The sequence below is a fragment of the Urocitellus parryii genome, chromosome 2, assembly GCF_045843805.1.
Source record: "Urocitellus parryii isolate mUroPar1 chromosome 2, mUroPar1.hap1, whole genome shotgun sequence".
NCBI classification, from domain to species: domain Eukaryota; kingdom Metazoa; phylum Chordata; class Mammalia; order Rodentia; family Sciuridae; genus Urocitellus; species Urocitellus parryii.
In genome coordinates this window covers 125,629,023-125,645,174 of record NC_135532.1, presented here as the reverse complement: position 1 = coordinate 125,645,174, position 16,152 = coordinate 125,629,023, and the positions used below count along the sequence as shown (strand labels likewise).

The 16,152-nt window shown below is 31.1% G+C and overlaps 1 protein-coding gene across 2 annotated transcripts in view; it reads left to right on the top strand.

The window, feature by feature from the left end:
- Window positions 1-15,460, top strand: part of Si (sucrase-isomaltase) — a 77,170-nt gene extending 61,710 nt beyond the window's left edge. For both annotated transcript variants that reach the window (XM_026414098.2, XM_026414099.2), the window contains exons 41-47: window positions 1,125-1,209; window positions 1,300-1,353; window positions 1,954-2,078; window positions 8,336-8,424; window positions 11,421-11,470; window positions 11,648-11,812; window positions 15,392-15,460. In XM_026414098.2, the coding sequence (XP_026269883.2) occupies window positions 1,125-1,209; window positions 1,300-1,353; window positions 1,954-2,078; window positions 8,336-8,424; window positions 11,421-11,470; window positions 11,648-11,812; window positions 15,392-15,460 (637 nt within the window). The remainder of the gene's footprint in view (window positions 1-1,124; window positions 1,210-1,299; window positions 1,354-1,953; window positions 2,079-8,335; window positions 8,425-11,420; window positions 11,471-11,647; window positions 11,813-15,391) is intronic.
- Window positions 15,461-16,152: the final 692 nt, after the last annotated feature.

Here is a 16,152-nt window from a genome sequence, read left to right as displayed (position 1 = left end):
ATGTTAACCAGGCATTTTGGGTTAATAAAACATTTTTATAAATACATCTACTAATAGAGTAGTATGAGTCAGAAATAAATGAAACACATAAATTATTTTCGTTTTAAAATAACTACTGTATAAAGGGCATTATTCTAAATGTTTTGCATGCAGAATTACATTGCATATATTCAGAATTTCTTGGAGAAAAGTAGCGATTTAATTAATTGAGTTTTAATGCATATAATTAAGTCCACCAAATATGCCAGACTAAATAGCATACCAATTCTTCCAGGAGATATACTGACTGGGTACCCTAGAATACCTTAAACATTCTCCTAAGAAATATATTTTAGATTTACTCCTTAAACCTCAATTTGATATATGACAAATCTTGAAAAATTCTTTTTCATCATAGAGCATTGTTGCAAACATTTTTGCTTGTTCTTATTTTTAAGGCAAATTCTGAGTCTTGATGTGAATATTACAAAAAAACCAAACACAATCCAATGAGGAATACAATAGAAGTGTTAACAATTAATAAGGGCTATTCTCAGCATGTAAGATAGACTTGTATTTTATGGCCATTTATATCTCAAAGGCAGGTATCCACTGAGACATAAAAGAATCTTTAAGAATTTTAAAACACTTTGAGAGAGCTCTAGTGTAAGTAAGATACACAAATTTTGATTTAAATTGAGATAAGGAATCATGGTGGTTTCAAAATTTCCAAGTCACCATCCTTACAGCCCAAGTTTGTTTTATGGTTCTTTTCCAGGGTGTTATCAATGTTGCTTCCTAGTTGTTTTTTTTTTGTTGTTGTTGTTTGTTTGTTTGTTTTATCATATTCTAGGCAAAGTTAATATTTCTACATGTAAGACTTCTCTCCTCCAAGGTGGTTTCTCATCTGATTGGTCTTACATTCCATCACATTTTCTGCATTATGTAAGGATATTTAGTGATAGTTGAGATAACTTTGAATTCCAATTGTTGGAATTATCTCTAATGTTTTTATACTTTGTTTTTCATTTTAATCCACTAAAGTCTGCTGTAAAAAAACCATGATTTGAATAAACATTTCATGGTATTCAGTAGAGATAAGATAATTTCCCTTACTTTAATTACTTGTAATTATTTTTGTCAAGGTTCTTTGAGGAAAAGCCAACTTGGGATATATACAAGCAATTCTTGTGGGGTCCAGCATTTTTGGTCACCCCTGTGTTGGATCCTGTAAGTTCCACCACATATTTTGTTTAAAAAATGTTTTTTTTAGTTTATTTTATATGTTTTTAATGATTATATCTTTATTTTAAATTCCAGGATGACACTGTAGAAGGCTATATCCCGAATGCTAGGTGGTTTGACTACTATACTGTAAGTATTTAAAAACTCAGGGGAATTGACTAAAGTTATATGCATAGAGTTACATTCATGTAACCAATGAAGTGTGTTCACTTTCCTCTTTAAAAGAATAACATATGTCTTGCTAACTATATCTGAATCAAATTAACACACAGTGAAGGAGGGTAAATTTTTTCTGCTATAATTTGTTAAGTAGTCATTGATTTCTTTCTGCAAATAAACATGAAAATTGGATATTACTTGAAGTACGGTCTTGTTCTTCATTGGTTATGATAAACAATAATTAAAGGTAATGAGATCCTTCCAGGGATCATGTACCTGGAAAGTCAGAAATAGCTTTTGTGACCTTTCAGAATTCATATGTGTTCTGCACATAAGCTTCACAAAAACAAATAGCTATAAATTCTTTCAGAGTTATTATAGAGGACCCAATTTAACTAAGAACTATGGGTATGCTTTAAACAACATGATTCCTTGAATAAACACTTTTGTTAATTTTTAAACTGAAAAGCATATTGTTTGGGTTTATAAATGTATGCCCTCAAGTACCAAAACTGCTGATGATCTATTTCTTATTCCTCTTGTTATTCTTTTCATCTCTTTCATTTCCAGGGTGAAGATATAGGTTTCAGAGGAAAAAATAGTACATTTCCAACTGACTGGGATAAAATAAATCTACATGTTAGAGGTGGTTACATCCTACCATGCCAAGAGCCTGCTCAAAACACATTTTACAGGTAAGTTAACTGTTTACAGGGCTCTAAATATGTTTTGTGATATATCCTGCTAGAAATGTCTGGAAAGGTCTAAGATTTTTCTCTGACCTACAAGCTAACAAGTTTGCCTGCCATGATGATGGGAATATTGAGTCAGGAATATCTTTATTAATGACAGCATAGCAAGAAACAGAAAACTTCACATTAACATAAACTTTCCTTGATTGTCAAGTCCCATTCTGGATGACATAAAGTAGACCACACAAATGCTATACATGCATCAGGTTTGTGTCACAGCTGAAGAACCCCAAGTTTAAGGGAGTCTAATGTTTTATTATGGGCCATAAGCAAACCCATCCATCCTTCAAAGAAAGACATCATCTTTATTATACTTAACAATGGTCAAATTATTTTAAAAATCTACTTTATTGTTCCAGTGCTAATTAAATTTTTATTGTTATTGTCAAATGAAAAAAATTAAAGCTCAATAATTTTAAAGTACCAGTATGCAGTTAAAATAATAAAATATTCTAATTAAACATGAATAAATCTGACAATTCAGACTAAGTATATTTCTATATACATACTTGAAAATACTGTATTTTTCTTTAAAAAGTTTTCCCATGCTCTCTTTTTAAAGTATTTAATTTATTTTATATTTTCTTATTGGTGCATTATAATTGTATATAATGGTGGAAATCATGCCATATTCATACATGCACATAACAATTTGATCTATCCCTTTCCCCATCACATTCCCTTTTCTTATATTCCTGCCTATCCCTGATCCACTTGCACTACTCTACTGATCCTGCACCTCCTCCTATTATTATTATTATTATTATTATTATTATTTAGTGCATTATAATTATAGTCATACATGAACATAGCATAGTAGAGTATATTTTGGGCCTCAGAACTCTCCATTCCTTCCTGTCTTCCCTCTGTCTCAATCCCCTTTTTTCTCTCCCTTCTACTTTCATGAAATCAATTTTTATTCCTTTTTAAAATTCTCTCCAGCTTCCATATGTGAATGAATACTTTTGACTCTTAACTTTCTGAGTCTATCTTTTTTCACTTAGCAAGGTATTCTGCAGTTCTACCCACTCAGCAGCAAATGAGATTTTTTTTTCTTTATGGCTAAATAAAACTCCATTGTGTATATATAACACATTTTCTTTACCCATTCATCTGTCAAAGGTGTCAGGGAAACTGGGTATCCATTTATAGAAGAATAAAAAGAGATAATCTGTTTAAGAGCACCTACACTCCATTCCATAAATTGGCTACTTTTAATTGTGCCACTATAAATATTGTTTATATATCACTATAATATGTTTACATTATTTATTGATTTTTCAAATAAATTCCAAGGAATGAGATAGGGGGTCATTTAGTGATTCCATTCCTACTGTTGCCATATGCTTTCTAAAACGGTTGTATTAATTTCCAGTCCCACCAAACAATGCTTACAGCAATTATTATTATTTGTATTCCTGATGATTGCCATTCTAAATGAAGTGAGATGAAATCTCAGTGTATTTTTGATTTGCTTTTCCCCGATTGCCAAGGATATTAAATATTTTCTTTAAAATATCTGTTGTCCATTTGTATTTCTTCTTTTGATAAATGTCTATTTCAATCATTTGTCCATTTGTTTATTAGGTTTTTTTTTTTCTGGTGTTAGATTTTTGAGTTCTGTATATTGTACATTAATCCCCTGTCAGAAGAGTTATAGGCAAAGATTTTTCCTCATTCTGTAGGCTGTCTCTTTATGCTATTAAATATTTCCTTTGCTGTGTAGATATTTTTTTATTTGACGCCATTCCACTTATTGATTATTGGTTTTATTTCTTGAAATTTAGGATTCTCATTAAGGAAGTCAGTGCCTGTATCATATGTTAGAATGTTGACATTATTATTATTAATATTTTTTGAGCAGTTACAGAGAGTAGTCTACTTCTTAGGTCTTTGACCTACTTTGAGTTGATTTTTTATTTTTTATTTTTGAGGGTGAGAGATGATCTAGTTTTATTCTTCTATAAATGGATACCCAGTTTTCTCAGCACCTTCTGTTAAAAAGGCTATATTTTCTCCAAAGTTTGGAGAAAACTTGGTCAAGAATAGATGAATTTTTCCATGTGGTTTGTCTCTTTGTCTTCTACTTCCATTCCACTCACCTTCATGTCTGTTTTCATACTAATATGACAATGTAATTTTTACTTTAGTTCGACATTATAATTTTAGATTAGGTATTGTGATACCTCCAATATCAATCTTTCTGTTGAAGACTGCTTTGGCTATACTGGGTCTTTTATCCTTTCATATGAATGTTAGTAATGTTTGTTCTAGTTCTGTGAAGAATGTCATTAGTATTTTGATGGGTATTGGGTAACATTTGTAGATTTCTCTTGGAAGTATCATCTTTCAAATAATATTATTTGTGTCTATCCCAAGAATATGGGCATCTTTCCACCTTCTGAGGTTTTCTTCAGTTTCTTCAGTGTTTTTTAATTTTCATCATAGGCATCTTTTACTACCTTGGATACATTTTTTACAGTTTTTTCTTTAATATTACTATGAATGGAATAGTTTTCATAATTTCTTTATCATTATTGATGCACAGGAAATTGATTGTTATCCCAAAACAGATAATTCGATTTCTTCTTTTCCTATTTGTAACCTTTTAATTTCCTTCTCTTGCTTAATTGCTTTGGCTATAGCTTCAAGTACTGTATTGAATAATATTATATGGTTTTTTCAGTTTATTTTTTTATCAAGAATGGGTGCAAGATACAGTTGAAGAGTTTTTCTGAAACTATTTAAATGATCATGTGATTTTGTCCATAATTTTACTTATGTGATGAATTACATTTATTGATTTGCATATGTTGAACCAACTTTGCATTCTTAGAATAAAATCTCCTTGATTATGGTATACAGTCCAGAGGATCATTAGGGACTATTTTGAAAACATATTCAAATAAATTCGAAAATCTAAAATATATTGACAAATTTCTGGACTATCTGAATTACAACCAAGAGGATATAAAAAGACCTAAACTGACCAATATCAAGCAAGGAGATTGAGGCAGTAATAAAAACTTTCCCACACAGAAAAGCCTAGGACCCTGATAAATTCTCAGCTGATTAACCAATTAAAGAAAAACTAATGATAATCTTCCTCAAATTAGTGCATGAAGTAAAAAATAAGGGAACACTCCCAAATTCATTCTATGGAGCTAGTATCACCCTGACACCAAAACCAGACCAGGGCACATCAAGGAAAGAAAACTTCAGATCCATTCTTGATGAACACAGATACAAAAATACTCAATAAAATACTAACAATTTACATTTAAAAATACATTATTGTATATCATGACTAATGCTGTTTGCTTTTTAAATTCTTTGAAACAATAATTCACAAGAAAAGCTGTGAGTTTTTATGTGAGATATTTAGAAATGCAAGAAACTTACAGAAAATTGTCTTTCAATGAAATATCTAATTTTAAAGTAAGAAAACTTATCAAACTAAAATACAAATTAAAACTTTGTGCCCCATGTATATAATATGTAGAAGAATTAATAAATCTCTTCTTTTGAATGACTGTCTTAGCTAGGTCCTCATCTTTTACTGTACCTTTGACATGTAGAAAGAACTATCATTTGCTTCCTGAAAACATGAAGTTTTAAAAGTCTTTAGAGATTAATTTTAGGTTTTCACAGAAAAATTATGTGGAATGTCAGAGATTTCCCACATACCTCCCACTATCATAGCCTCTCCTATTATCAACATCCCTCACCAAAGTGCTACATTTGTTATAATTTATGAACCCATAGGAACACATCATTATCATCCAGTGTCCATTGTTTATATTAGGTTTCTCTCTTGGTGTTTTATCTAAATCTGTGGATTTTACAAGGTATGAACCATTACAGAATCATACTGAATAATTTCAGTGCCCTGAAAATCCTTTGCATCCCACCTACTTATTCCCACCAACACAAAATTTCCACTTACATTTTTACTCCCCTCATAGTTTTACCTTCTCCAGAATGTCATATTGTTAGAATCACATCAAATAGCTCTTTGGATTGACTTCTTTCACTTAGTAGTACATATTTAAAATTTTTGCATGTCTTTTCTTGACTCTATATCTCATTTCATTTTAGCACTAAATAATATCCCATACCATGAATGTTTTAATGAACTTTAAGTCAACTTTGTTTGAAAACCTGCTTTCTTTTACATCTATATTTTTTCCTGTTGCTGCCTCATTTTATCTGCCCTGCAATATATTTTTCAGACTCATGGAAATGTAGATATCCATTGAAAATATCACTATTCAAATTTCTAAGTTCCCTGCTCTCTAAAGGCAAGGTGACCTACCTTTAATGTATTTATTTATTTTTTTGGTACCAGGAATTGAACTCAGGGACACTCCACCCACTGAGCTACATTCCCCAGCCTTATTTTGTATTTTATTTTTACAAATAGTGTCTCACTGACTTGCTTAGCACCTCACTTTTGCTGAGGCTAGCTTTGAACTCACAATCCTCCTTCCTCAGCCTCCTGAACTGCTGGGATTACAGGCAATGCACCACTGAGCCCAACCGGAGACCTACCTTTTAGTGGCTTTACCACACATAAAGATGAGTTGAGGGACAACATAGAAACTCATTATAACCATGAATTGATCATCATCTAGCCATGATAACTCTTTTTTTTTTCCTGTCAGGTCCCCCTCCCTATTATCCTTGTCTTTTTTGTCACCATCATGTCCATTACACCAAGAACATAGGATGATTCTGTTTCATGAGACTGATGTAAGAATCAATTTCTTGTGCCACAATAATTTTTATTTCCAAGACCTATAGACCCGGCTTAGACATTCAGATTATGGAGGACTCTGTTCCTGTCTCTCTTCTCTTTTTATACTCAAAACACTTTCTTGGTGTCCTATGTATTGACAGGCCATATCTCCTGGAACCACCTAACTTATTTCTGTCAACATCCTGTTCTGACATTATTTGAAAAAAGAGAAAAATGATTTTACCTGATAAGTGAGGTCTCCATGGAGACCATTCATAATTTCTACATAGAAGATGCTTTACTTTTCCTATAAAAGAGGTCAGGTTCTATGTCTCTGTCTCTCTTTTTAATCTATGTGCATGGATTAAAAAGGGAATGTAGTATATTTGATATAAGACTTAGGAATACACCCAGGGTACAATGAAGCTTATGGAGTTTTTAATCTCAAGTTTTAACATATGTTGAGAAATTGTGGGTTAAATCAGATTTTTGATATTTAAAAAACACAGTTCTGTTTTAAACTAGTGCCTATTAACTGAAACACACACACACACATTAATGTTGAGGAATGTTAACATCTTTTAACTAAAAAATATGTCATTACTGAGAAGACTTGAAGACTTGAGCTTTAATCACAGATATTTTAGCAGACTCCCATGACAATATATCCTTCAACATTTGTGACTGGAAAATGTATACCTAAAAATAATTTGCCTGAGAAATCCTTTTTTAATAATATGAGACTTTCAAACCCAGTTACTTTCCATAAATTGCTGTTGAATGAGCACAGGCACAGGTATTTAGTTCATAGTTAGGCCTCACCTTGGGAGGTGTTGTCTGTTACATAGATAGAACTTGCCAGTTATTCTACATTCTTATTAATAGTTTTTCAATGATAATTGAATGATTTATGTATGGAAACATGAAGAAGGCTTAAGTCATAGAAGACTTAAGTAATATAGTAATGCTTAATGGCCAATGACAGGATTAGAGAGAGAAAAATAAATTTATCAATGAACTTTATATGGTTGAATTACTATAAATAAGGCTACTCTTGATAATTTAGAGTAGATGTTATTATATGCTAGTGCTGGGCATAGTAGTGCACACCTATAGTGTGATAGCACATGCCTGTAGTGCCAGTGACATGGGAGGCTGAGGCAGGAGGATTGCAAGTTCAGTCCAGCCTCAGCAACTTAGTGAAGTCCTAAGCAACTTAGGAAGAACCTGCCTCAAAAAAAAATACATGCATGATATTTTGTATTAAATATGATGAATTTTATGGTTTAATATTTGTAACATTTTAAAGAGAAAAATTATTTAATTTTCTTTGTCTAAATAATTTGCATTCTCCTTAATTGCTATTCTATTTGTGCTCTTTTGGATACTTTTATGGATGCCACATCATATAAAATGCACTATTCTGTTAGTATGGGTAAAATTATATATTTCTTTTTTGCAGTCGAAAAAATTTCATGAAGCTCATTGTTGCTGCAGATGATAATCAGACGGCACAAGGATCTCTATTTTGGGATGATGGAGATACTATAAGTGAGTGTTCCATTTAGTGTGTGTGTGTGTATATATATATATATATATATATATATATATATATATATATATATAAAATGTTCTTTCATATTTTACTTTTTGCTACCTATTATTATATTTTGGAAGCTGAGTACAAAGCTTTTATTCAAAGCTAAAAGACCTTGAAAATTACTTGAATCAACTTGGATAAACAAAGTTGGAAATATTTCAAGACCCCTGTCTTGTTTTAAATTTGTTTAATCCCTAAATTAAATATCTGACTAGTGAAGAGATTTGTATAGTGTGTATTACTAATACAGTGCCATTCACAAAATAGATACTGAGTATATATTAAAATACATAGTACCAAGTATGTTATCCCAGGGACTCTGGAGGCCCAAAAGTTTGAGGAAAGCATTATCAACTTAGTGAAAACCTGTTACAAAATAAAAATCAAAAACGCCTGTAATCCCAGCAGTTTGGGAGGTTGAAGTAGCAGGATCATGAATTCAAAGCCAGCCTTGGCAATGGCCAGTCTCTAAGCAACTCAGTGACACCTGTTTCTAACTAAAATATAAAATAGAGTTGGGGATGTGGTTCAGATGTTGAATGCTCCAAGTTCAGTGCCCAGTACCCCACCAAAAAAAAAAAAAAAAAGATCAGTGGAAAAAGTCTGGAGATGAAGAACAGTGGAGCACCTCTGGGTTCAATCTTTATTACCATGATACAAAAAAAAGGAGTCTTCTGGGGTCCATCCAAATTCCACTAGCTTGAGGAGAAAATGAGGAATCTTCTGCCTTTGAGCAAAATTCCCTCAGGAGATTCTTATTCTGTAGATAAAATATAATTGCCATTAATAGTACCAGTTCTCTCAGATGGAGTTCTAAACATTTTCTTGACATAAACTTTAGACATAAAAACTGTCACCAAGGTGAAGTTGTAGTTTTCATGTCCTACAATTTAAATTAACTGTCCACCGATGATAAATTTTCATTAATAGCAAAGATATGTATCATCTTTTAATCAAGTAAATATTCTAAAACCAAAAAAGATAAGAATCTATTAGTAAATATAAAGCATGCGAGAAAGTTGATATAAGAATTCTATGTTAGCACAGAGAAGAGTGGTGCATATATGTAGCCTCAGTGACTTGGGAAGCTGAGGAAAGAAGATTGCAAGTTTGAAGCCACCCTTAGCAATTCAATGAGGCCCTCATGCAACTTAGTGAAACCATGTCTCAAAATAAAAAATAAAATGGTCTGGATATGGAGCTCACTGGTAAATCACTTCTAGGTTCAATCCCTAGTATTAAAAAGTGAAATGAGAAATTATACCCCATCTGCTTCAAATGTATGATATGTCAAGATCATTGTACTTTCATGTGTAACTAATTAAAAGAAAAAAAAGTGAAAAGTAAAAGAGAAATAATTATATACAAGTGAACAATCACAAAATTGGCATAAAGTCCTCTTCATTTTCTGGTTTAGAAGGCAAACCAATAAACCACTATGAGATAAAACCCTTTGGTTTAGAACCTTGACTTTCAATACTATTTTAACTGATGTTCTACTAAGTTCACAGCCTTTCTTTCCCTTATCTTCCAGCAGTATATACTTTGAATTTACCAATAATTTTCCAGGGGTGTTAAGTTGATATTTGTATAATTGTTTTTCCCCAGCTTTTCCTAAGTTGTAAGTGAAAACTTAGTATGCCCTGTGCCCTATTCAGCTTTCATGGCACACTTATCTTTAATTGCTGAAATTACTAATATGATTCAGATTATATTTTTATGATCTCTTTATTCAAGAACAAAAATTACAATTTTTGTAATCACAACATATTTAAAATAATTAGGTTTTTCAAATAATCCCCTGGAATTTCTTGACTAGACACCAAATATAGTATACAAAAAATACTTAGTTTCTGAATTTATTAGATTGGAATCTCTAAAGTTATCTTCCACATGGCGGACACCAATCTAAATTGATATTCCCATCTGATGTTATTCTTTCTTTTAGACAAATACATTCAAATTTTGTGATAAAATTTGCAGAACAGTTCTCTCAAAGTAAATTGAAGATAATAAAAATTAACACATCCTAAAACTTGCAAACATAAAGTATGTCTTAACCTTTCTAACGTTATAATATTTAATCTTTATTTGCCCTATGAATGTTAATGAAACATCTAGATATATTTGTGCCTTTGATTATGATCAGAGATGTTAACTTCTTCCTATTCAACAAAACTTTTCATATCTTCCTAGTACTTGTCACTGTGCTTTATTTAATCTAATTCTATGTGTAAAACATTCTGTTAAAACTTCTGCTAAAATTGTAAATTGAAAAGTTAAGACTAAAACTCTTAAGGCATATTGGCACTAATATACTCACAATTCATATTAAATTAGTTATTATATATGTTAGTTTAATATTCAGAGAAGAAAGTTTGAGGCTGAATATCAATTTTCTTACAGGAAAATTAGTCTATTAATTTTCCATTAAATTAAAGAATATGATGCTGACATATGTAAGTAGATAGGGTAATTAAAATATATTGCTTTTTCCATGTTATCCCAATATGTATTTTAATCAGGCATTTGATGTATGCTTCTTTGTTTTTTACATATATGCACAGTCAGAGAAGTCAGAGTAAATTTATCCTGATTACAGATGTTGGCTATATTTAATCATTTCAATTTTGTAATTTATTTAACTATTTTAGCACTGACTTTCCTCTATTATACAATGGAAAGTCAAGTACTATATATCTCTAAAGTAGCAGTGATAAAGTGCTTAGAATTTCAAAATAAGAATGTTTAATAAGTTTTAGCTCTAAAATTATCATAAAATTGATACCAGATGAAGTAAAAATCTTATGTTTGTCAGTTTGACTTTCATTAGAAATGCAGGAATACAACATTATAATGTTTTTAACAGGAAAGAAAATTATTTATACTAAGAGTTTACTACTGTTCTTTGAAAATAAAAATATATTACTTTTTTCTCTCTCTACAGACACCTATGAAAGAGACATATACTTCTTGGTACAATTTAATTTAAAAGAGGTATTTAAAATTATTTATATAAAATTGTGTTAAAGAATGTGTGAAGTTTCATTCCATGTTTATTAGATAAAACACTTACTTTAAATACACCAACAATTTTCTATACTATAATATACATTTTGTCAATTTAATTGCTTTTGCAAATGAAGGGCTTAAACTTTTTTTTTACCTTTGTAGAAAACTTTGACAAGCACTATACTGAAAAATGGTTACATAAATAAAACTGAAATGAGGCTTGGAACCATCCTTGTATGGGGGAAAGGAAATGCTCCTGTCACTGGAGTCAACTTGATATATAATGGAAACACAGTACCACTTAGATTTGAAAACCTAGAAAAAGAGGTAAGTGAGTTAGAAAATGTAGACATTCAAAATATGAATATGAACTTCTTATATTTCTCATGCCTAAAGAAACATAACTATGAGTCAACTGTGACATTTCTCAAATAATCATATTCATTTAACTTCCCATTTTATTTCTGTATTGCCCTTAGAAACATTTCACAGGTATCAATCAAAATAGTATCTTTTTAATAATTGTTCTGACATAGCAAAATTAATTTACATTAAATATGCATATTGCTATTTCAGTATTTTTTAAATAAAATACGTTAATTTGGACATTGTGTATGTCAGATTAAAATGTCTTTGAAAAAAATTTCAAAATTAATAGATCTACGTACTCTTACTCATGAATACAGGTCTGAGTGAGGATACAGACATTTAACAAGGAGTCAGGATTCCTATGTTAAAGTAACATTGCTACCATTAATTTGATTTTTTATTTTGAAAAATTGATTTTGGGTCCTCACTTTCTTTCCAATTAAATAAAAATAAGCAGGTAAACAGTACGCTAAACTCCATCCAATTATAAATTCTGTGAATCTATGAATTGTTAAGGTATACTTCAAACAATATGTATTCTACAAAATAGTTAAGTTTTTGATCCAAGTTTAGTGTCAGATCTGCACTGCTAAAACTGTGTATGACTACATAGTATTTAAACTTGTTTAAACCACCTAGCCATTATTTACTTGGAACTTACAGAATAGCCAGTTTGCTGATTTCAACTTAAATTTAAAAAGACTATATCTTGGGCTGTCTCAGATCTTGTAAATTTCATAGGATATTAGAGTTAAACAGCGGCTACCAAATTTTTTTTTTTCCACTTGAAATTTAACACTTATCCTACTATTAATATGTTTTGTAGGCAAGTTGGATTTCCAATTCAATGTGGAAATCTTGTCTTTCTTACTACTTTGTGGTTAAAATATCCTTTAATTTTTAAAAATTTATGCCAAGAGGGGCTGGGGATGTGGCTCAAGTGATGGCATGCTCGCCTGGCATGCGTGAAGCACTGGGTTCGATTCTCAGCACCACATAAAAATAAAATATTGTGTCTATCTAAAACAAAACAAAAATAAATAAATATTTTAAAAAATATGCCAAGATTGGGAAACTGCAAGTTGGTACAGGACTCTTCATTAGCAAAAATAAATGTTAATAACTTAGTACCTCACACTTGTTGCCTTCTGAAATTGTATTGGTTTATAAAATTCCAAGGAATGGAATTCATGATGTATTTCTCTGGTCTTACATGGCAGACCAAGAAACTCCTTGCAAAGCGAAATAAATTCTCCCCAAATAAAGAGTTAGAAGTTGTAAATCACAATTCAAAATGAATTTTGTCATACTGTCCAATGTTTTATCAGATTAAAAAAGGGTTTGCCTTACCTATTTTCTTGTTCTTTATTTACTATTATGGTGGCAACTAAAGCTCAGAACTTTTATTCAAATGAAGCAAATAATGTCAAATTATATTTAATGTGTTGGTTATTATTTTGTTTTGAACAAATGTGGCAGAAAAAATAGAGATCATTTTAAAAAGGTTGATATTTCACTGCTTCCAAACATATTCATGAAGAATTTTAAATACTATGAAGAAATTTTTTGATGTTTCATTACACCAATGATTTCAAAAGAAGATATTCATTTTAACAAAATGAAGAGTTGCTTTCAAGTGCATTCAATGGGAAAAAATTTTTTTGACACAGTTTTTCAAGCATTAATGTAGGAAAGTTATAGAAGAAAGTGAAAGGGAAGCGAGGAACAGGGAGATTGGAGAGCAAGAAATGAAAGAGGAAGACCAGGCAGAGATACATAGGAGAGTTTATTTGTCAGAGCTGACAAATAAAGGGCATATCTCCATAGATGGGTAGAGGCAAAAGAGGCTTGGGGTTCCGGACTTTTATAGGGCAGACTCAGGGATTAGAGTGGTTAAGGGTGAGTTAGGTATGAAGGAATGGTGAGCCTTTTTCAGAAATGCCCTTGGGCAGGAAAGTAATTTTTTTTTTAATGGCATTGTCATTTAAGATGGCTGTCCATATGTTAATCAAACAATTTACAGAAAGACAGTCCATTTCTTTCTACACTCATGTTGTCCTTCTGCATAGGTGTGGCAACTTTATGCAAAGGATGATTTAATTGCAATATCAATACAATTTTTAAAACATTTTCCTAGAAACAAATATGTCTAGTTGATTTTTGTGTGAGCTATTGTTTTTCTGGTTATAGATCTTGACAGTAATTAGTTGTTTTACTTTTGCAATTTATCTAACAGTTTTGACACTGACTTTCCTCTGTTATACAATGGAAATTCTAATGATACATATCTCTTGAGTAGAAGTGATAAAGTATTACTAAAGAACTAGCTTAGGTTTTTTTATGTGTAGAATAGATCAATTTTAAAACTGACTAATAGATATTAAGATAAGTATTCTTTCCCCTTTTAAACTCATCTACTACTATGGTAAATTGACCCAGATTTGCTTTGCCTAAGTGAAGAATAAATTTTTTAAAGCCCTTAATTGAGTACTTGATGTGTGATAGACACCATAGAAAGTTGATATTCTTCTTCATTTGCCTATTGGTTGAATCCAAACTTTTAGAGCTAAGGCACAGAGAATCATGTAAGCATATATTAGAGAAAAAGCAGGGGCTGGAGATATGGCTCGGGGCTGGAGATATGGCTCAGCGGTAGAGCGCTCGCCTGGTATGCGTGCGGCCCGGGTTCGATCCTCAGCACCACATACCAACAAAGATGTTGTGTCCGCCGAGAACTAAAAAATAAAAAATATTAAAAATTCTCTCTCTCTCTCTCTCCTTTCTCACTCTCTCTTTAAAAAAAAAAAAGCAATAAAAATATAACATGATTATTTGACCATAGTTGCTTAGATTATTTTTATGGTTAGTTACTGTAGAATCTAGCTGAATGTATCTCCAGTAAAGAAAGTGATACTTAAAAAATTGACAATTGAGGCTGGGGAAGTGGCTCAAGCAGTAGCACACTTGGCTGGCATGCGTGCAGCCCGGGTTCGATCCTCAGCACCACATACAAACAAAGATGTTGTGTCCGCCAATAACTAAAAAAATAAATATTGAAATTCTCTCTCTCTCTCTCTCTCTCTCTCTCTCTCTCTCTCTCTCTCTCTCTTTCTCTCTCTCTCTCTCTCTCTCTCCTCTCATATATATATATATATATATATATATATATATATTTTTTTTTTTTAATTGACAATTGGCCATAAAGGATGGATGCCTTTATAACATTTGAGGATTGGAAGTGTAGCAGTTTATGTAGTACAATTACGAATTCCTCCAAATTTAGGTGTTGTATCAAAAAAATAGATATCAAGATAATTGCCTAGTAGTTTTGGCTTTTTATGTCTTTGACATTCTGCCTCTGGTAATTCATTTCCATTATCTATAACATGGGTAGCTGAGATGGTTTCCAATTGTGAAATAAAAGTTTAGCAAAAAAAAAAGTGTATCCTGTTTCATGCTAAATAAAATCATCTTTGTTTGAAAAAGAACAAAAAATGTGATTTTAATTAAATAATTGCAATTTTACTTTTTTTTCAGGTATTAAGAATTGACCTTACAGACAAAAGTGTTACTCTTGATGAACCATTTGAAATCAGCTGGTCATGAAGAGTGCTACCAATTCAAGTTCTCAAGGAGAAATTGATACTGGATTTAAGTTTCACAGCACTTACAAGTGTCCCTTCTCATTGACTCTTACATTCTGTCAAATATAATTTTCATAACACTTTCCTAAAAATTATTGCACAGTGTACATCAAAAGTCATGCTAAATTTTTGATATTAATGTAGTTTGTATTCAATTATTTTAAATTTTTAATAGGATTTGGATAGTTCTATGTTGAATAGTTTGGATACTTGATAAGCAGAAGGTAGATCTGTACACATAATATTAAATATGTATGTGTAAAACTAAACTATAATTAAAATGTGATTTTTAAATAAAGTGAAACATTTAATTATAAGTGTTATACAATATTTTTAATATTTCACACATTTGTTATGTAACAAGTCCTTACAAAATTTAATTATTTTGTACCATGTATATTTAATTAGTAAACAGAAAATAAAATGTGTGTATTTATATTAAAATGGGTACATTTTCCCATTATTTTCATAATGAAATTTGTCTTATTCAGTTTAGGTTGCTATACTAAATTGCCATTACCTGGTGGATTAAACAAGAAACATTATTTTTCACAGTTTGTGAGGCTAGGAAGTCCAAGATCATGCAAAGCTCCTGCAGATTCAGTGTCTGTTGAGTGTATCATCCTTATTTGCCCACGGTGTCTTCATAAGTCC